The following is a 22,299-nucleotide window of genomic DNA, read 5'->3' as shown; positions in this document are numbered from 1 at the left end:
ACCAATATTTTTTTTTCACGGCGGAAAAATCCATACCTGAGCCAACCACGGGCAAACAAAAATAAAATAATCGCACGGGTCACCCAGACATATTTATATATTTTTTGTTTTGCTCCAGCTAAAATAATTTTTTTTCTCAAAAGTCCGAGTGTAAATCTGACCGAGAAGACGTCTAATATTTTCCACCTAGGATAACACCGTCATTACATAATCAGTGTTAACTGAAATTTTCCATAACGCGTGTAACATAATAACTGAACCTATTCTGGATTCGGCCGAGGCATATATTCCGCGTATGTTGGCATTCAAACCGTGACAATAAAAAGTTTCTCAGCTGCTCTGGTAATCCCAATGATGTTTGAAATCGCATTAACTGCTATCCTGATTAGGGCGGGCACGACTGTAGACATCGTTGTAACATAAGAAAAAACACACACCATACGCTGCCGCGGCAGAAAAAAAATTACATCAGTTAATATTTGTTTACTTTTTCATTTGTTTCGTCGCGGAGTTGATGCTCTGCTTCTATGATTTTTAATTTCTGCGTTAACATTGTGTATCGTATTCAAAATCTGATACTAACATTATTAACTTTAAAATCATTAGTAAGCTGTCTTAAGTTACCATAGGGTCCGGCCTAGATTAGTTCCATGCCCCGGCGATATCCTTTGTGGGTTTGATCAACGAGGCAAATCTTCTTAGTGAAATCTGCGTGTGGTTACGTAGTCATTAGAATGCTTGCGCGCGTCAACCCCAGCAGCAGCGAGGGTGAACAGACCAGTTTTTGAGCAAGTTTTTATTAAATAATAAAGCTTCCTTCGAAACAAAAATGAAAATACAAGGTCAATAATGTCAAACCGAAGCCTCTAACCGACTGAGATTTTCTCTAATTGGGTTAGCTCATTTTGTTACTTTATCTTTGTCGCTCGTGTTTTCAAATTTGTATGCGTATTCGTTTGCCCACCGGGACACTCACTGTTGGTCGTCACACTCCCTGCTGCTGTTTCTTAACCAAAAATGTTATCAAGACCTACGCGATATCGCAGCCGAGGATGATGTAAATTGATCGTGATAAATCCGTGTGGGATTGTTTGCGCACTTGAAAATTAGTTTTTCAACTTAATCATACCCATATCCCCTGAACACGAAGTCTGATGAATATTTCGTACAGTATGTGTATCGACTCCATTAAACATAACTAAATTATTGCAGTTATCTCTGATCACTTTAGGTATTTGTGAATATCGCTGAGTAACATATATAACACCAGTGTCTTTGTGACTGCCTCGAGAAAACAACCGAGCTTGATTTGATTGTTTGTCCAGCATCACATCATCGTACACTTCGAGATTATTAATAAATCCATCGAGGTCATCCACAGATGGGTTTCACCAATATCGGTGATAAAATCAATAATATCATTAGCATCCTCGCCCAACAATTTTGCGTTTTCATTGAAATATTTAAGCACATCGTAGCATCGCTGATCATCTACAGATAGTGCCACTAAATATAACTTATCCCACTTGGGCCATCTCATTATCAAATTAAGCAACATTTGCGTCTTACCAGACCCAGATGGACATATGATAATTGCTCTGATAGAATTTGGTAGCGTTGGTTGATGTTTGATTGGCACTTGACGTGTCGCTGAAAAATCAATGGCATCCATGTTGTAGAAATATAATAAATAAAATGAATTTATATTATGTTCGATGCAGAACATCCACCTCTACAAGTCGATTAACAAAAATAACAAAAAAAAAAAGCGTGCGCTTACAAGCAAGTGTGTGAAATGTGGTACAAAAATTACAAATTTATCTCCCTTGACAAGTCAAGGAAAACAGGTAGTGATATCGCTGCTTCATTAGGAAAACTACAGAGAGCTCCATGAGCTAAATATTCAGGAGAAAAACATCTTCCTGGATATAATTATTGTTGTCCTGGAATCTGACTTGATATTCGATTTGACGAGCGAGATCAACCAAGACCTGGAGAGTATCCAATAAATGCGATTGATCAAGCATGTCACGTTACACCACGTTCATAGCATATAAAAATAAAGATTTACAACAACGACATATTGCAAATGTGAAGTTGATTCACTCGTTAAATTCCATAAAAAATAAATCTCTCAGAGAAAAACTTGCTAGCTTCCTAGTAAAATCCGCGATGAAAAGTAAACTAGTGCTAGGGGCTGATAATTAATCAGCCGATTATTATTATCATAATGGAATCGATTTATTATAGTCCAAGAGGATATTGGAGGGGTAGAGCAGCGATTAGTACACTTGCAAATGCAGCAAATGTCACACGTTATGTCGCTGCAAATTGGTCAGCACGACAGGCAATATGGCAAATGTATCTACCACCACCTAAACAAATTCAGTACGCACATTTTGATGTCAGCGCTCCTAATGAAGTTCATCAAGCAGATACTTTTTTTTACCACACGATACTATTAAAACACGTAGACGTCAATCGCGCACATACAAATACGCGTTAACTGTCGTTTCAAGTAGATATAAAGAAACAGAACCACTACAAACTAAAACCAGCAACTGAACTTGCATCTGCGTTTTAACGAATTTATCAACGAGGACCCTTGCTATGGCCACAGTTGCTACAAATTGGTCCTGGCAGGGAATTTCTGGGTGTAGTATCATCTCTGATTAAAAAAAAAAACATAACGTCAATTGTTGAACGATTTAATCGAACACTTGCTGAGCGGTTATTTGGATGTCAGTATGCGCAGGAAATATCGCTGAACAAAGTACAGAAAGATATTAGATCTCGTGAATGGGTTGCTAGACTACCGAGTGTAATAGCTGCGTTAAATAATGAAAATACGCATGCTATTTCTATGAAACGCATTAATGCGATCACAAAAAAACATTCCAATACAACGTCATGACTCCTTCTCAAAGCAACCAGTACGAGGTAATGTGACTGTAAGATGTTTATATGAACCTGGTGAACTTGAAGGTGGTAAAGAAAGAGCAACTGATCCTATTTAGAGTGTGATGACACACAATTTTCAGTGTGGTAAGATCCATGGGTAGACCTGCAATCTACAGACTAGATTTAACTGCTCCTCAACGTGGATTTGTACATGAACACTTACAAGTAATTCCTGAAGATACAAAATTACACCGCGTTCACTTTTGTGAACTGGCGCCTCGACGTCGATTACACAAAAGACAGGTCAGCATCACATTTTCGCGAGTGTGACCAATACTACTATCAATTCTGTCTACGTTAAACTGTCTTGAATTATTATTTGAATTTTGCAACATCACTACTGTGTTACAGCTTATACAATGATTAGTCTTTCGTTGTTTTAGTGTCATGATAAATTCATCAAAGTCAAGCTTTTTTTCCACACTGTTTATTACTATTTTTTGCTTACTACATCATCGTTAATTTCTTGGGTGTGATTATTATTTTCTGTGAAGTCTATGGTAACCCTCCGCAGCTGAGATATTCTTTTGACTCGAGACACTGCGAGATAAACTAAATTTGACCATTCAATATGATCATCAACAATCCATATATTAGTATGAGAAATAACTATTCCTTGTGACGAATGAATCGTTATAACAACACTGACAGGAACTAAAACAATATCATTTAACACAAGACTTCGTTTCCTAACACAACCTGGAATCTCAACTTCGATATTTCACCGTCGCGTAACTGTTGGGCGATAATAAAATGGTACTGGTAGATTTGAAAATTTTACTTTATGTAAGAGAAATAATTGTTGTTGAAGTGTATCAGGAACTATTTTTCCAGTTGCTACAATAAAATCATCTGGCCTCTACAAATTCTAAAAATCATTCATAGGAGTTTCTTAAATCATCTCACGCATTTTTTCGCACTGAATTTTATTTGTTTGTACTCTGACTAATTTCTTACGCTCTCTAAATTCTGGATCAAGCGCTCTATGATCATTTTTTTCTTCTCATAATAATCGTCGAACTTTTTCAGCCACTTATGTGGGGAGGATCCAACAAAAGGCGGTGGTTGATCAAGATCGACACACATTATAACATCAGTATTTTGTGTCAACAACCAATCAAGAAATATTTTGAATATCTCCAGCAACACTAGATATTTCATCCCAGATAATAATCTTTATAATATATTTTTCACCCATTCGTTCAGGCGTCTATGTCTCTCCTTTCCGTTGGAAAAAGTTATGATACGTATGAGATTTTACTTCTCGCTCTTTCATTTGTCTGGCAAGCCTGTGTGCAGGGGTCAACACAATAATATGAAGTCCACGAAATAATTCGATCGCAAGTGTTGTTTTACCAGAATCTTCCGGTCCATTGAGATAAACAGTCTTATGTCTGGTCACAGGATCATATTACGATGGTGCTGATGAAAATTTTGATATTTGATTATTTTTGTAATACATATTCTTAATTTCAACGTCGGCAAATTCAGAACAACTAAGTATCTTTTTTGTTTTATTCTACATTCGCCCCATGATGCATCAGCGCCGATATGTAGTTGTTCTAGCAATCCTGAATTTTAAAAAATACAAAAATAAAATGAAGTTGTGGCAACTCTAACAGCAGCATCAGGAAATCTATTTATCATCGATAATGCATTTATCGAAACGTAAACAAGCATAGGAGATCGTAAATGAGTAAACTGCAGTGCCTCACCATCAGTGTAACTCACAACTGTACCTAATTTAGTTCGTCTGATAAATTAACATTACTTAGAATTATAAATGTGTTTCTCTTCGTTGTATCAGCAATTATAAAATCGAGTTCAGCATCATCTCTAATTAATCTTGTACAATGTAGTTTATGATCATGTGATTCTCCTTGAGTAAATTTGCCAATTATTTTTCTACCAACATCTTTTCCGATTTTATTCTCAAAATCAGTTATATCAGGACTTTCATCATCAGAATATTTTTTGTTGTGGTAACCAAACTTGTTTCTGCGACAATATAATTGCTTCACTTACAATTAACGATATCAATATTTTTACAAGAAGCATATATCGTAGTAAAGCTATTGAAGCCCAAACGAGTTCGCTAAAATGTTTTCCAAACCAAACAGCGACATTCGGATGAAGACCTTCGGCAAACTAAAATGATATGATTCATGCAAATCCATTCATATCAAAATATGGTAGGGGTTCTTTTATCGATACTCTGGTCATCTTGCGTGTTGGATGTCCAAATCTCTTAAAATATCCAGAACACTCTCCCATTCCATGAACACTTCCGTGATAACATGCAACCGTATCAACCGAGATAACATCCTTATAATAGTGTCTGGTATTCCATAATCCACCATGTCCGTGTTCGACACAAATTGATATTATATCATCGAGAAAATCAAACCGAGTTTGTTTCCATGAATTTCTCTCTCTAGCAAAGTGAGCCACGACTGATGGAATCGTGAAACATTTACTGAACAACTTTCATGATCGTTGGTGTATTTTGACGCAATTTCTTTCATTTTTTAGGAAGAAATTCTGTTCTATGAATCTCACCATTAGGTCTTACAAACTGATCAAATTTATTTTCTTCGATACAGATAGTTGTTGTTGTTGTTCTATGGTTTAACGCCATTTTTCAGCACAAGATAGGCTATACATGGCGGCCAGTATAACTAGTGGAGGAAGAACCCTGGAAAACCCGTGGAAGAACCACCGACCCACGAGAAGCTACTGGCAGGCTTTCCCACGTTCTCACGCTAGCCAAGCCTTGGACTGGAACCCACGCAGACAGAGGTGAGATGGCAGTGATCCGTAACGGACAGCGCTTTAGACCACTCGGCCACTCGGGGCCCCTGATACAGATAGTTCCATCAGGTTTAATTCATTCGACGTGATTTTCTGTAGAACTTTGATATAACCACACCGACACAGGATCATTCTTACTTATTTCATTAATAAAATAAAATATATTTCCTTCGCAAAATCTAGCGGTTCTATCTCTTGGAAATGTTACTATAGCAGTAGTCCAAGCAGGTGCATTATGATATTTATCAGAGCTCCTTTCGATAAATATTTTGGCTCTTATAATGCTTCTCCTGTTATTGTTATTACCATTATTATTTTTTCTAACTTAGCAAGATAATTTATTGTAGCTCCTTTATCTTTGACTGACTCAGCCCATTTGTTTATTTCTTCACGTCGTAGATCTGTTAGTTTATTTCCACGTGTTGCATTTGTAAAATGTTCCATTACCCGTTCGGCTACACAATTTATTTTCGAAAATTTCAGTGGTTTGAGATCATCAACGCTAGGTTTATCATTCAGCGGATATAGTGCATAAATAACTGCGGTAACAAGATACGCTCGTTCGTAATACGGTTTGTTAATACCAGTCAATATTCCTGATTTGAAATTTATATTTAATGTAACAATATTTCCAGTGTGATGTAATCGAACATGGTCACGTTTGTCACGGATAATCGAAGTATCGTCTACTTCCGCAATAAATTTTATACTACAAAAATATCTTTGATTGTGAATAATCGTCTCTGCTCGTTGGTCATTCATTGTATCATCGATAACACCTTCGTTGTTGAGCCTGATTCTGAATGTTGACCACACATTAGCTGCATAATCACTGCGAAATTCTTCCTTGGCATCATGAATACTTTTAATCAAAGTTTTCGTCGGATCAACCAGAGCCTGTCTCGGCAAGTCATTTGTTCTTCTGTGAAGATCGAATCTAGCTTTAGAAGTTCGATTGTAGATAATCTCTCAAACTCCTCCATATTATAATTAAAGCATATATATAATTAAACTGAAGTATAATTTTATATATATATATATATATATATATATATATATATATATATATATATATATATATATATATATATATATATATATATATATATATATATATATATATATATAATGATTCAAACAAAGAAGAACTGTAAATTGCTAATGATGAGTTCTTGAGCGCGTTGTAACAAAACCGGCGTGAACGAATTATGTTGACTGCACCTACAAAGAGTGCGAAGAGGAAGTCTTGGACCAAACCCGTGCTTGAAATGTGCTGTTGAGGTTAGAGGAGAGACACAGTTATGTGTGCAAGGTGGTGGGAAAAAATACAGAGAGCTTAAATGATATTATGATAAAAAAATAACTCCGGTAATGACAGGCATAAAAAGCGCCGAAGACTATATCGCCAGATTTTTACAATAATTATTTAGGAAAATAATATTATTATATAAAATGAAGCAAAATTAATTTGTGAAATATCCTATCATCAAAAAATATGAAGTATCACGTGATGGTTTCATCTTGAACTAAAAATAACAGTCGTTGATGTGATAAATTTGGTTATCTCAAATTCGATACTAAGAGGAATAAACATTATCTTTGACATAGGTTTGTCTAGTAGTGTTTTTGCTGAGTAATCGAAGACGGTCTTGTGATCGATGATATTGATTCCGATATATAAAATAATTCTTTAAATAATTTACGAGGTATTACACAGAGTCAAAATAGCAAATTTGTTGGTAATAGGAAATGTAATAACACTCCGGATGTAATTTTCTGTTTTCAGTAGGTTTTTCATTTTTGTAAGTATCATTTACCCAGAAAATTATGAAATCAGCCCTATAATTATTACTTTGAATGCCATTTATCCAAACAAATTATGAAATATGGTCGATGATCACAATTTTGAGTATCATTTACCCAACCAAATTCAATAATCAGCGAAGGATAAGATTTGTATTTTTATTCTGATAATGCTATTTTTTTCAGATTATAATATTTTTTTTATTTTGATAATATTTATTCTGATAGTAATATTTATTAAGATTATAATATTTATTTTTATTCTGAACATATTATTTATTATGTAATTTTATGTTTTCAGTAGGATGTTCACAGCTCTGAGTAATATTTACACCATCAAATTATAAAATCTGACTGATTTGAACAATTTTAAGAATCATTTACCTGAAAACTGACTGATGAGCAGTAAAAAAATAATTGTTATGATATATTTATGAAATTGTAATTTTGTAATTTTTTTCTGTTTTCAATCTGCTTTTCACAATTTTGAATATTATTTACCCCAAAGAATTATTAAATCTGACTAATTCTTACAGTGTTAAGTAACATTTACTACAGAAAATTATAAAATCTGACTGACTGTTGTTTTTTTGGTACCATTTACCTGAAATCTGACTGAATATTGTTATGTTGAGTACTATTTACCTGAAATCTGACTGATGATCAGTAAAACATAAATTTTGTTTTAATATATTTTATTTCCCCTGAGTAGTAATCAGGACTGAAAATCAATTATGAACGTGAAGATCTGCGAAAAGATCTGTATGATCTTACATTCAGATTTATATTTAGAGCTTCATATCGCAAATGAAGGAAGTGCCCGGTTTGGTCAGTAAGTTTGAAATGTATCATTGATAGTAGCGGATTATGACTTAGCAGATAAACTGGATTAACGGGTTCTAACACAATAAAATGTCCAGGGGGAGCTTGAGGTGTAAATGTATATAAAATATATTCCTGATTGGAATTTTCAAGATCGACTTGATAGCTTACATTGATAGCATCACATACAAAATTAACCGCGATCTTTGATGCTATATTAACAATTCATGGTGAAGTATGACGACCTCCATATGGGTCATTGCTATGTTGAAAAATATTTGATTGAGGGGCTATTTTTTTCCATGCGGCAAAAATTTTAGGAAAATTATTATTGATGACGTCGTTGCATGATTTTTTAGCTCGTCGGCGTTAAATGTTGGTACTATGAAGTTTGGCAATTTTTCTTCTGTAATTACATATGCGTCCAGGAATAATTGTTTAATCGTTGAGACATGAACTATTCTATCAGCACGGTCAATTACATGTTCAATGATAATTTAATTGACAAACTCAAGGTTGAATATAACCTGGTTTAAATGTTGTATCGTTGCGCCGTTCTGCTGCTTATTATCATCACTGTAATATTGTGTAACGCTTGAAAAAAATTGTTGTTGACCGAGTACAGGTTTGTATTCTGACTTGACTCTGTCGGAAAATTCATAAAGATCTTCTTTTTCGAATCCGTCTTTATTATTATACTTATCGTAAAAAAACCAAATCTACTCATGGGAAGATTTGTACCATCAGACGCGTTGAAAGTATATTCCATAAACTCCATGGTTCTCCATTTCGATATTCTGGAAGTTCTAAAAATATTCATTTGTCCGTTGAGAAATTGATACGTTGAGTTTCTGGTGGTACTTGATAAACATTTGCTATCTCTGGCCATCCTAATACGGTTCTGATCGATGATTGATATATATCGACTGCGTATTCTATCGAGTTTATTTCTATCGCAGATGATATTGTTGGTCCATGAACAGTGATATTAATTTTGGATTCTTTTATAGATTTAATTCTGCGCTGGAATTCATTATTTATTTGTTCGACTTGATAATTACCCGCAGGTATACTCACAGCATTCCAATCTTGTATATCATCTGGTTTATTTTTATAGGAAAATACCAAATAATTATTTGCTTGCAACTCACCGAATGAATTTGATCTAACATTTGGCCAATTATGATACACTCGTAATTGTGCTAGTGCGACTTCTCTCACTGGAATTGCAGATGGAAAGTTAACGTTTAACTCAGGATCGGTTAAGCTTGCTGATATCATCGTGGTTTTCAACGGTGTTGTATTAGCGACAATCTGTTGCAGTAACGACATTATTGTTAAACCACTGATTTTAAATCAGGATTTTAAATCCCGATTTTGTAAATCATTCGTTGATTCTGACACAATCATTGCCTCGTTGTAAATCTGTATCATTTCTGTGAACTTGCTACCTTGCTACCTAAGGCCTGCTGATATCAACGAAGGTAATTTTGAGTATGCTTTCTCCAACATCATTAACATATGTGCAGAGGATCCAGTTAGTGGATAACGCCGTGAAATTGTGGTAGATATCGTAAGTGTCGTAGTGCCGAGTACTGAGAACATGTATATACCGGTAACCTCAGCACGATGTTTGATGGATTTATTAAGTGGTGTCCATAATGCTGACCCAGACGCTACTGTATATACTACGCCATTAGTAATTTTTTTTATTTCGGAGAGTTTCATACCGATAAATGTTGGCTTTCCAAAGAAATCATCAAGAGTCCATTTATTTTTTGCGAAAATCTATAAACGATTGTCAATAATTAGAATATTCAGATCTAAATGTGGTCATTCTATCATTGATTGTAATTAACAAGTTCATCATCGGAATGTTGCTATTGTCGACGTATTCCTTTGCTCGATTCAGGTCCTCCAAGACCAGTAATTTTATTATTAGTCATATTGAGAAAACCAGTCATAGTATCACCTAAGGTTAGTAAACGATCATTGATATCAGTTCTGATTGTATTGTTGTTGCTGTGTATGTATCTTTTTGTTACCACATCATCATCCGCTTTTGGTTCTCTCACATTAATATTTGTATTTTTACTCATACTGAGATCACTATACATAATATCTCTAATTCTTCTGATGAGTACAGTTATCTCTCCATAAGTGTTAGAACCGATTCCTCCGAATTATTTAATTTTATCGTTTTTAGTAAATGCCACTAATTTATCTTCATTAACATCAGAACCCGCAGAATAATATCTGTCAACGGGATATTACTCGTCTTGAACCGTCCTTGTTTATCCTGAAAAACAACGACTTCATTTTGGTCTACATTTTCGAGACTCAAAAGATTAGCGAGTTCATCATTGGCCTCGCCAAGGGTTGCATAATTATATAAGTCGCCTTGGGGTTTGCTCTGAGTCTTACTCGGAGTAGGTCTTCCGTAAATATCTACCATTATACTTTAAGATCTGTTTAAAACGACGGTGGACGGTTATACTGTCTACTTGTATACTCGTGCACGACTTTATGAGGTGGTGTTGTTGATGATGACACAGTGTCGAGTACAGCAATTACTTCACAGCCACATATCGGCGGATCAGTTATTGTCTGTGTTGGTAATGTTGACTACCAGACGGGAGTACTTTGCACTCTGCCGACATATTTTAAAAATTCTGTTGCTGGCACCAACACATACGAATCGAAGAAAACATTTCCACGTGGATCAATCGCGTATGCAACCCAATGAGTACCTTTTTCAGAACTTCCATCGATATTAATGATACTGGTTCTAACACGGTATGGTTGTTTTGGTAATTGATCACGCATAAAAACACCTCTGAAATTTTTATATTTAATAGCTTAGCAGCAACAATTAAATCAAAACTGGACATACAAAGGAGACGCTTTGCGTCTAACGAAGTGTCGCGGGAAGTCTTAAACCCTTTCTGTACCACGAATGGGGGGGGGGGGGTCCTGGCAGTCTTAGACCCTTCAACTTTTTTTGGAAACCTTTATTCCGTGACCTGTTATTTTCTTTAGTGCCATTCTAGCAGCAGTTTCAACAGCACCAAGTGCAGCTGCTTTTGCAACAGCTGGGGATGCAGCGGTTATTAAATCTGTTATGCTGCAAGAAGTGGAAATATAGCACCCGTCTTGACTGTGTTTTTAATGTCACCCGCAGAAAGATTAAGTAGTACGCCGGTCTTTGATTATTTAGCTTCATTGAGTTGACGTTCTGTCAGTAATATTTTATTGGACCACCTGCGATCTGATCTTGTTTTAGTGCTATTTTAGTTCCGCATTTTTTTTGGTGCTGATTTCGATTGAAGCTTTTTAATCTGACCAGGAGTCAGACTGACACTAACGTGATGATATGATTATATAATATCATGAGCGATTTAATTACATGTTTTTTCCACTGGGGCATCCATAACTCTCATTCGTCCATCAACGCTTTCAAGTAACATTGTTTTGTCTGAGAGTATGACAGCGATTGCTCTGTAATTAGCTATAGCTCCTCTTGCCACACGAGCATAAAACTGTATATCAACGACAGATTGTCTAAATAAATCCATGTGTTCCAGCGAAAAGAAATAAATCGGATACAGAGCTGTAAAATCTAGGTGTGATATTTGTTGACTAGAATCAATATTTTGATCACGTCCCATGAATGTCATCATACGATGATATGCTCGTGATTATTCTTAAAATTCAATAATGTATATTCGGATGGTTCTTGATGTCCATTTATTCTCAGTAAACCTAAGAAATACCAAGTTTGTCAATATCATTATACTGTGTGTTTGTGAGTTTATTCAATCAGTATTTTGGAAAGCAGCAAATATATGTCTTGGTGCTGATACACCTAGCTGTGGTGCTATCTGCCATGTGAATAAACCATTAGTGGTACTTTGAACACTCTCTGTGGTCATCGTCAACCAAATAATGTTGATTTACCACCCAAATCCATAAAAGAAAGAAACCGTTTTTCTTCAGCGAGTGATGATATCACTATTGGCATCCACAATGAAAGTTTTGTCAGTATTACTTTACCAGCATCAACAACAGCAGCAGGTTGCCAGCTTGCATCGTTGTCATCACTCTTTCGCATAAGTAAAACTGTATCACTGGCTCCGAAAATAACCTTTCTGACATTTCTGCAAAATCCAAAGAAATGTGACAGTGGAATTGCACATGATAATCTTCTGCTTCCATCCTTTAGCACTGATCGACGTGCTGCGAATCCTATTTTGAATTCTGGATTTGCACTATGAGCCACCGGCCACACATCAGCGTCAGCGTTGTCGGCAATGTTTCTTGGTCGTTTTATATGATGGCGTATGTTGCTAGAGTGGTTAGTAGTATCCTTCATGTAATCATCAGAATATCTTGCTAGACCCAATATCGTCTTGGCAACGTCGACATCTTTCTTAATTGATTCAATATTTCTTCCGTCGATGATAAACATAGCACTGTCGAACAACGCCATAATGCCATTATTAACAAAACCAACACTAAAATCAGCTCCATATTCAGTTTTATCTGTTCTCAGAATTTCATCTTCTACATCAGTAAATGCTTCAGCGGGTAAGAAATATCTACTTGTATCCTGAACTTGAAGCTCATTCGCCCACGCTGATTTGGCTGTCGTACGTCATAAGAATAATATTGATAAACGCGCACCGATTCATCTTTGAGAACTGGTGCGTTCGTGTCGAATGACGGATAATATGCACTTTTGAACATTTTATTATTATTGTTATCGTCTAACAGGAAGACCACTTCCTGCTCTCAGACTAGCAGTTATATTTTTTCTTTTTCTGATAGTTGCGCACTAACCTACTCTGCTAGTTTTTGATTTGAAGCTTGATTAATTATTTTACTGACATCTGAAGGCATAACTTCAGTGCTTGGCAGTTTAACTGGCTGTGATTTTCGTCGTATTAATCGTGCTAGTCTATCCTTGATTGCTGAGAATGCTTTACTAGCAACATCATCAACAGCACCAATACCTTTATCACCAGCATCGTCAATAGCTTTCATTGATAGTTGTTTCGCAGTCGGTATTTCATTTGGGGCTATCCTTCTGCATAGACCCTGAACAACATCACCGAGTCCATCCCCGTAAATGACTTTATATGTTGGTAATCGCAAATTTATAACCCTGACCATTACATGTCCACGTTGAGCATTATGTATAATCATCTTATTGTCTTGTCACTGATATAATTGTATACCCTTAAACAGTGTGGTTATCGTCAACGATTTTATCAATGAGATACCGATTAACACTAAAGTCCATGATACCGCCTGTAAGTAATCTCTGACAAATAGCTGCTGCTTCATTAATGATTTGTGGGGAATAATTACCGGCTTGTTTTTTTCCAGTGAGGATTTCCAGTCTATTAACATCAATAAGGACGTTATTGGGGCATGGAGAAAGAAGACCAGTCCCCCTGTTACCTGTACCAATACCACTTCCAGTGGCACCGTATTTTCCTCACTTGTTATTTGGGCTGGGTGCTGTGGTTGTTGTTTTTGTCGTTGTCTTTGTCGTTGTTGTAACAGTGCAAAATATTTATCTATTCCAAATCTATTAACAATGTAACATATCTTGTATCACTATTTCGGACCTGATCAACCCCTTAGTGTAAACGAAATATCCATTGGTACTTGTTATCACGACGTACAGTATCATTAACGTACTCGGGTTTCAGTTATTTTTGTCTTTGATCAAAACTGCGTACGGTAAACGCAAATAATTAATCCGTGTTTTGAATTTCTTTTTTGATGATGGTATTATCCTCTTCGCTAAATTTACTAGTTATTTCATATTTCTCTCTTGCTTGTTCTGGTTTTGTTTCTGGTATAAGATCCTTTATATCGGCTGCTTCAGAACGAAGCTGGTCAATATCCTCAAGTATTTCTTGTGTTTGTGGTTGATAAGTAGCACCAGCTATTTTACCTGGAAGCTCTCTTATAATCTTTTTTTATAGCTCTTTCTGTTATTTATCCAGTTGCTTTAGCGGTTTGTTCAGTTGCTTTAGCGGTTTTCTCCAACGAGGGAAGAAGACCCACGGTAGCCTTCGTAACCGGTTTAAATAACTGTTCTGCACCTTCTGTAAATTCCACCTGAGACTCCTGACTCTCTTGTAGTTGTTGCTTGAAAGAATCACGGACGGGGAGATATTTCTTAACTGCCTCTAGTCGCTGTCGAGCTATTTTAGATGTGTGAGATTCCATTATTGATATAATAATGATTTAATTACTCACACACTACAGCAGCATGGAGGGTGACGACCAATAATGAGTCTCCGGGTGGGTAAATGAACACGCATACAAATTCGAAAACACGAGCGACACAGATAAAGTAACAAAATGAGCTAACCCAATCAGAAAAACGCTTCGGTGTGACGTTACTGACCTTGTATTTTCATTTTGTTTCGCAGGAAGCTTTATTTTTCAAAAAGATTTGATCCAAACTGGTCTGTTCATCCTCCCTGCTGCTCCCCGATATACGGTCCAGTCTTATGCGGTAGCGTCCACGTTTGTTTGTGAACTCGATGGTGACAAGTCCATACAGGGTTGAGTGTGAGCTTGAGCAAAACGTTTTAAACTCATTCCTGGCCATGTCGCCGACGGATCAGGTTTGATAATTATGTCCTAGTCCGTGCGCGTCTACCCCGTTGAACACCGTCAACATGTTAGCGCTATCACGAATCACTTTAGGAACATATGCACAGCGTTGTGTCACTTAGATCACGTCGGCATTTATGTGCCTGCTGCGTGCAAATATCCGAGCGTGATTTTTTGTTGATCCAACGGTACGTTGTCGTACACAACTACGTTGTTGTGATTGACCTTTAGATCCTCAACATCAGGCGCGTCTTAGACGTCATTGAGAAAATTCACTGAAAGATGTTCGTTTTGATGACTGTGCTGTTAAAATCGCGAGGTACATCATAATATGATTGATAGTCTACCGACGGAGCTACAATATAAAAGTTAGCCAAAGTTAGCCAACGCACAACAAAGTTTAACAGCAGCTATGTTTTTGATGATCAGGAAAGCCCAATGATGATCACGCGGACAGAATTAGGAAACGCTGCATGATGTTAATTTTTTTACGTGGCGCTGTTGTCACGTGATGAAGGTTGTGCCAGGTATGAGGATTCTAGCTTTAACAATCTTTCTGGCCTCTGGAAAATGGATATTGGTTGTGTATTTCACCCTTTGTGCTTCCTTTTCCATTTTCCATGTTTTCACAGTCCTTGGAATTTGCGTGGTGCTCCTTTGTCGCAGCTGACGCAGTGAGGAGTAGCCTTTCACTCGGGTTCCCGATGAGAAAGGTCCCCGCATAGTCCACATACTGGGCTTTTGGAACATCTGTCTTTGTGATGTCCGTACTTCTGACATTTGAGACATTGAAGTGGGTTTGGGATGTATATCTCGTCCTTAACTTGTAGAAATCCAACTTTAACTACGCTAGGTACTGTTTGTGTGTTGAAGGTGAGTATAACTACGTTTGTGTCCTGCAAATTGCCGTTACGTTTCATACGAATCCTACGGATGGCAGAACACATTGATTTGTCATCCCTTCGACAATTTCTGTGTCGCTGAGTCCAGGAAAGCCATGACTTCGAATCATTCCCTTTGACGAATTAAGTGATGTGTGAGCAAAAGAGGCTACTGGAATATCAAAGAAAGTCTTAATTTGCTGGATAGTTTAAAATTGTACTCCCCACATACACTCTACAAACAAACAACCCCATTTTAATTTGTTGACATTTTTTTTTATGTGCCGACTAGACCAAGTGTATTCTTTTCGACGAAAAATGATGATATTGCGGCAATGGATTTGAGGAGTCTCTGGGCTGGGTAACCATCAAGTGTGGGAATGACTCCACGCTACAAGTTTCATCATCCGAATCATATAGAAGTTTAGTTCCTTTAAGCTGATATTTTTTGATTTTCCATTGTCCTTTTAGTGTTCATCTCCCGTGCTTGCCAGCATACCACGGAGACCAACAAGGGGACACTTATCAAGTGCCAAGGATACACAGGTGGTATAATCAGAAGGTAAAGATACCTACAGAATGACACGTTAAGCCACCATCTTCTAGGTAATTTTCTGAGAGGCGACAGAAAGAGAAAACGAGTTCACTATGAGGCAACGATGGTATGAAGAGAGATACAAGAAAACGTTAAGCATTCAGTGAGAAAAACAAATTAAGAAGACCTCATAGGTCTTGACGTGATCAGCCGATTTTTTGAGACCGGGCCCATGCCGACCCGTCTAGAAGAAGTTGAGGCCAAAGTAGTGTGTTATATCGAGAAACCTCAATTCAAATACCATTTTCATTTTCTCCTCCCTTTACAAGGAACGCAATCCATGGCAAACAGTTTGCCTCCACTCAGTCGCATCTTACGATACGCAGTGAGGACACGTTGGCCCTATTCTTCAACTCCGTTCCTGCAGGAAGAGAATGGTTCATGTTTCCGTGGTACATTTCTTGCAAGAAATTCTCCATGCTCTGTCAAGATTGAACGGCCATTCTATCAGTGTTAATATATGCCTGTCTGTCTAATTCATCATGGTTAATGAGTTGATCTATCGCGGCGCGAAGTTCATTTAACGCCACCGACGACTGCGGATATAATGGGTTCGCCCCAGTGAGTAAAAGAGACCGTTTACCTTAAACACGAGCCAGCTCATGGTAATTTGCTGCCATCTATAATAATATAGAACATATGTTAAATTTAAATTAAAATAAACTTTTGTTATATTAATTTATGTTTTATGCGGCATCTTTGCTAGTGTCACTCCAGACCTACCAACTGACCTTTATCAGCGCCATATTTTTTTTACACATGTAGCTCTTACATGAGTCCCGCATAACCCACACGGAATCACTTGATGTAGAACGATGCTTACAGGAATACACGCATCCAGCAACATTCGTTTATACATAGTCAACCACACCGGGATGTTTCAACGAAAAGTCAATTACAATGATTTATTTACACAGTAATTATATAACATCTTTAATATTTTTTAATTCGTATTTTTATGTTACACTTCTGATTGATGACCCAGACAGACTAAACAAGGTTGGTTGCGCACGCGTATACTTCTCTCGAGGGGGCATGTCCCTCGTACTATTTTCTTGTGAGCAAATTCTTTGAAGAACTTTGGGTGTATCCCGGCGTTTCCTACTGGATAAAGTGTCCATTCTCCCCGCTAATGTTATTCGTCTTTCATGCTATTGACAGCAAATTAATTTATTTTAGTCTTGAAAGAATATTGGAATTCCTTCTATGCTTTTCTATACCCGAAAGTATATTGCGTTTTCTTCTATACCTTTCTATACCTGAAAGTAAATTGGTATTCATTCTATTCCTTCCATATCAACTTTCGTTTAATACTTGCCGTTATATGCAAATTTAACCATCATTAGAGATTTGAACAAAATTGACACCATACATTTGGACAAACTACTGCTGTCAGTGTATTAGTTCATTTTAAAATTACTCCAATATATGCCCGTTCTGTTCCTGTTACTATTTTACAGTCTGTTGTCTCCGTAGATAAAATAAATCAAGAAATAATATCATTAATAGGAGAACGTTTCGAAAAAATCTTACCCATGTTTAAAATCCCTGTCCGTCCCTGATGTTTATCATGGAAGAAAGGACGTCGCTTATCTCACTGGTTTGTAAAGGAGTTGCACCTATTTAATCAGTTGTCAACCATACTTGGAGTGATCTCGATTCAATTTCTCTCTCTCTCTCTCTCTCTCTCTCTCTCTCTCTCTCTCTGTGTGTTACGCATTATTGTATATGAGTCAGTACAGAACCTCCATATGCAATTTTTAGCTACAATTCTAACACATATAATTATGACGAACAAAACAGAAATGTTTCAGTTTGCAAGAATGAACGAATCACGATTATTGTTCCTTTTTATCCTTGAGGCCTATCCTTACACGATATCTGACACAATCGTCCAGGTGGCAAAATATTCACGGCATATACCTGACAAAAGTACGTGTATCTATCTGAAATATCCACCTAAGTTAAAGTACTTATTGTCCATTATTGATGGCATTATCCTTCCAAGATGCATGCGCAGATTATGTTTTTATTATTATTATTATTACTATCATATTTTACATAAAATGAAGACGACGATGTAAATAACGATGATGAATACTACGATAGCGATAATAATAGAATCTACAGTACAACAATTTTACTATACAAATGGTGATGATGATGTCGACAACATGATGTTGATACTGCTACTGTGGATAATTTTATCATTATTGGGAGAAGCGCTCGCTCATTTGACAGATCGCCGGACTCGTAATCAGAGTCACGGGTTTGATACTAGTCCGTGCCAGCCTGGGTCGGCTGCGTCGATGTATCTTTAGGAAGAGCAATTAGCTCGCGTTTCCTCGCATGACATAGCCAACTATGTTTTATTTACGTTAAAACAAAAAGTTATTATTATTATTATTATTATTATTATTAGCAACAAAATCAGTAGTAGTAATAGTAGTAGCTGTAGTAGTGATATTAGTAAAAGTAGTAGCAGTAGTAGTATCAGTAGTAGTACTAGTAGTGATATTGTTATGATTATAATAACAGCAACAACTGCTATAATTTGTATTATTATAACGCTAAAAGCGGTCATCAACAACATATCATTCAACATTAACTATTACTGCTTTCCTTTCTCCATCGGACACATCTTCTACCAGTTTTCCACTAAATCCTGTTTGTTCGAAATATTATGGTTGATTGTACAAATTAAAACTAATAATTCCATGAGGGATAAATATGACCGTTATACAAGAAATATCAGTATAATTTGGCTGGTGTTTAATATCCAATGTTTGCTTATCTGAAAATAATATTTCATGGTATTGTTATTTCTAGCATATTACAATGCTATATATTTCAAATACACTAGAACCACCGAGAGTTCAAAATGCTGCACAACCTAAATGTTTCTTCGAGTTTTCTGCTGTTTCGAGTTTTATGAGAGTCCCAGGCAGTAGAAAGCTCCACGTCGGGACTGAATTGGTCTTTCAAGAGATACAGAGTATACAAATTATTCATTAGTGGGTTATCGAAGTTTAACTGTAATTGCTTTGTGAGCAATGTGACGAATTTATGAAGAGGAGGGATAGAACAGATTATCCATTATTTAAATAGTAAATACATATTTAAAAAAAATATGTACGATTTACTCTATTTCTGCCATTCTAACCGTTTCTCGTGTTTCGAGGATCTGGAGAGCGTACGTCGCACCAAGTTTACATCACCTTGTGAGGTCATCTGTAAAATTGGATACGTTTATTTCTTGTGCGCGGATCTAAATGAGCCAACAACAAACCAGAACAAACGTGAATTGATGTGTTTGCAAAATGTGTATGATTCATTCAAATAACAGGAAGTCGGTATATAAATGATACTCTCCTCGTCACCGTGTTCCTTATATACTAATATCACAACCTGCAAGGAAGCACGGAACATTAGACCTGATCCGTCCACTCAAGCGTTCTATTTAGTCAAACCTAAGACACGTTTTCAACCTTAACAGGTTTGTATTTAACAAAGAAAACTTCCTGCAAATATATGTAACAAGATGCACGCGGCTGCGTACGGGGAGATCTACAGCTGACCCGACAATAGGCACATTTATTCGTTTTTTATGGCTGTGAGAGTCTATCGATAATGCGTTTCTGCTACTTTAGCCGTGAAGATGAGTAAGTCACTATGTCCAGTTTTCAGTTTTGTAGAATATACAGATTTCCTTAAATATAAAGTTTGAGTGTATCGAAGTCATTTGTGAAAGAAAAAGATGGCGAAGGTCACTGAATTTTAGCTGCCTTTTCATCTTCTAGTATTAATGCTTAATGAATGAGCTGTATTGACGCTTTTATGTGATCAATATTAGCAATGCATCAAAGATCTAAGAACAAATGCTTGAACTTGTGTCTTTCAACTTTGCATAAATATGATGTTTTAGAGGCTAGCTGCAGAACTTCTGATGTTTGTGTTTGCATAAATGGCAATAGAATGATTAAACATGTGCAGAATTGGAATGATTCCAAAGTTAGGACACATGTTTAAGAATCTATTGTTGTGGCTCTATTTAAAACTAGAGAAGCGTATAAGAGAAATATACTTATTTCATGACTCCGTCCACGTATTTCCTGTTTTCTCGGCTGAGAAATCTTTTATATCGGTCATTGTCCTGTTGATTTTCCCGTTACCTTTTGCCTTACTGTGTTCTCTCTGTACACCTTGATGGGCGCTTTGTTGGTATCTACCATTGTCGTGGTTAGAGTATTTGAAAACAAATTACAGTTCGGAAAGAATATACATGAATCAGAATATACGTCACAACGAAAGGCATACTACCTGTTCAAACAGAGCAGATTGATGATTTTGTTTTAGTTTTCATCACGTATCGACTTGGACAGATGCAAATCGGAACGCCGCTTCGAACTTCCATCGAAAGATGAGACCACTACACTAGTTGAATCACCGAGATGTACTTCGTAAAGAGAACAAATTCCTCAAACACCACTTTACATAATAAAACAGATCACGCTATAGCTTGACCGTCTATTTGTCTTTAAACTATTTTAAATTTATACATACTCTCTGTTTATGATAAAATTTCTCTAATTAGTAGTTGATGTCTGCTTACTTAAGTCCTTTGTAAATAAAATGGACTCTTTGTAGATAAAATGGACTCTTCCATAACTTCTCAACTAACTTGGTGGATTGCATGTACGCATACCACTTTTTTTCAGCATGCGCGAATGAGTGGTTTCGATACAAATGGTGTTTAAATCGTTTCATTCACGAAATGAATTCGGTAATTTAAACTCCATTTCGAGAAGTTCGCGTGAAAATTCACTAAGTAATAGACGCGGATATCAGTGTTGATGCTCATCTGAAAGAGTTACAACTGAAGAAATTGCTAACATTTTGTTTTCGAATGGTGTAAATCAGTGTGTCAAATTACTGTCAGGGAAGTTTGTTGTTGATAGTCAGAGAAGGAGCAAACCAGCTCATTATGTACGACTCTATAGTCATAAAATAAGTAATAGAAAAGAGTGAGAAGCGACAAGCTTTGCAAAATTCAACAAATAATTTATTTCCTGGAATACAAAGTGGAAATGTCAAAAAAGGAAAAAAGTTATGGCGAATTAAATTCAAAATAATCCTAGAATTACGGACACAAGTCATAATAATTAAAGCTCTGAAGTTTTCTGGAAATCCAAATTAAATCCAACGCTGAAGGTGTTGACGTGCATGTGGTGGCCAGTATAGTGCTGATGTGCCAACAGTCTTTTGTGAGATCACAATAATACAATCCAAGAATTAAATCCTTATTTAGAATTTCACCATAAATTCAAGACTATTTCCAAGAATATTATTTCCAAATACGAAACACTTAAATAAAATAATTTGAATAAATAAAATTTCAGCCCGAATGAACTACTGAACACAACAATAACACAACTGTTTCTTCCTCAAGATATTATAGGACGAATTACTAATTTTCGAATAAACAAGATTTTCATTTTGAACTAAAACGTAAAAAGAGACAACGGATCAGGGTGAAAAGTACTTTGTTCTAGAAGAATCTTAATTATAATTAGAAAGTCCATCACCAACATCACAATAAATTATACGACAATCATCACGTAGTCTAGCTTAAAAAAAACAATGTCGTTGACTCAGGTTAAAATAATGATTCTCGCTATAAAAAAACAAATGTTTACAAAATTGTCACTGATTTTGGACAAGGTCAACTACTAGATACAATCTTACGTTAAGTTAATGTTTAATGAAAATTAATATTGATTAAATAACGTT

The 22,299-nt window shown here is 36.3% G+C and overlaps 1 protein-coding gene across 3 annotated transcripts in view; it reads right to left on the bottom strand.

The window, feature by feature from the left end:
* Positions 1–18,091, bottom strand: part of LOC149803366 (uncharacterized) — a 46,544-nt gene extending 28,453 nt beyond the window's left edge. For all 3 annotated transcript variants that reach the window (XM_089951381.1, XM_089951383.1, XM_089951384.1), the window contains exon 1: positions 18,043–18,091. In XM_089951381.1, the coding sequence (XP_089807507.1) occupies positions 18,043–18,046 (4 nt within the window). In that variant the 5' untranslated portion in view covers positions 18,047–18,091. The remainder of the gene's footprint in view (positions 1–18,042) is intronic.
* Between the last annotated feature and the right edge of the window lie 4,208 nt (positions 18,092–22,299).

Source organism: Sinohyriopsis cumingii, chromosome 3 (assembly GCF_028554795.1).
Source record: "Sinohyriopsis cumingii isolate HCF-2022 chromosome 3, ASM2855479v2, whole genome shotgun sequence".
In the NCBI taxonomy this organism is placed as follows: Eukaryota; Metazoa; Mollusca; class Bivalvia; order Unionida; family Unionidae; genus Sinohyriopsis; species Sinohyriopsis cumingii.
Note: the sequence above shows the minus strand (reverse complement) of the source record. Positions and strands in the feature narration are given on the sequence as shown.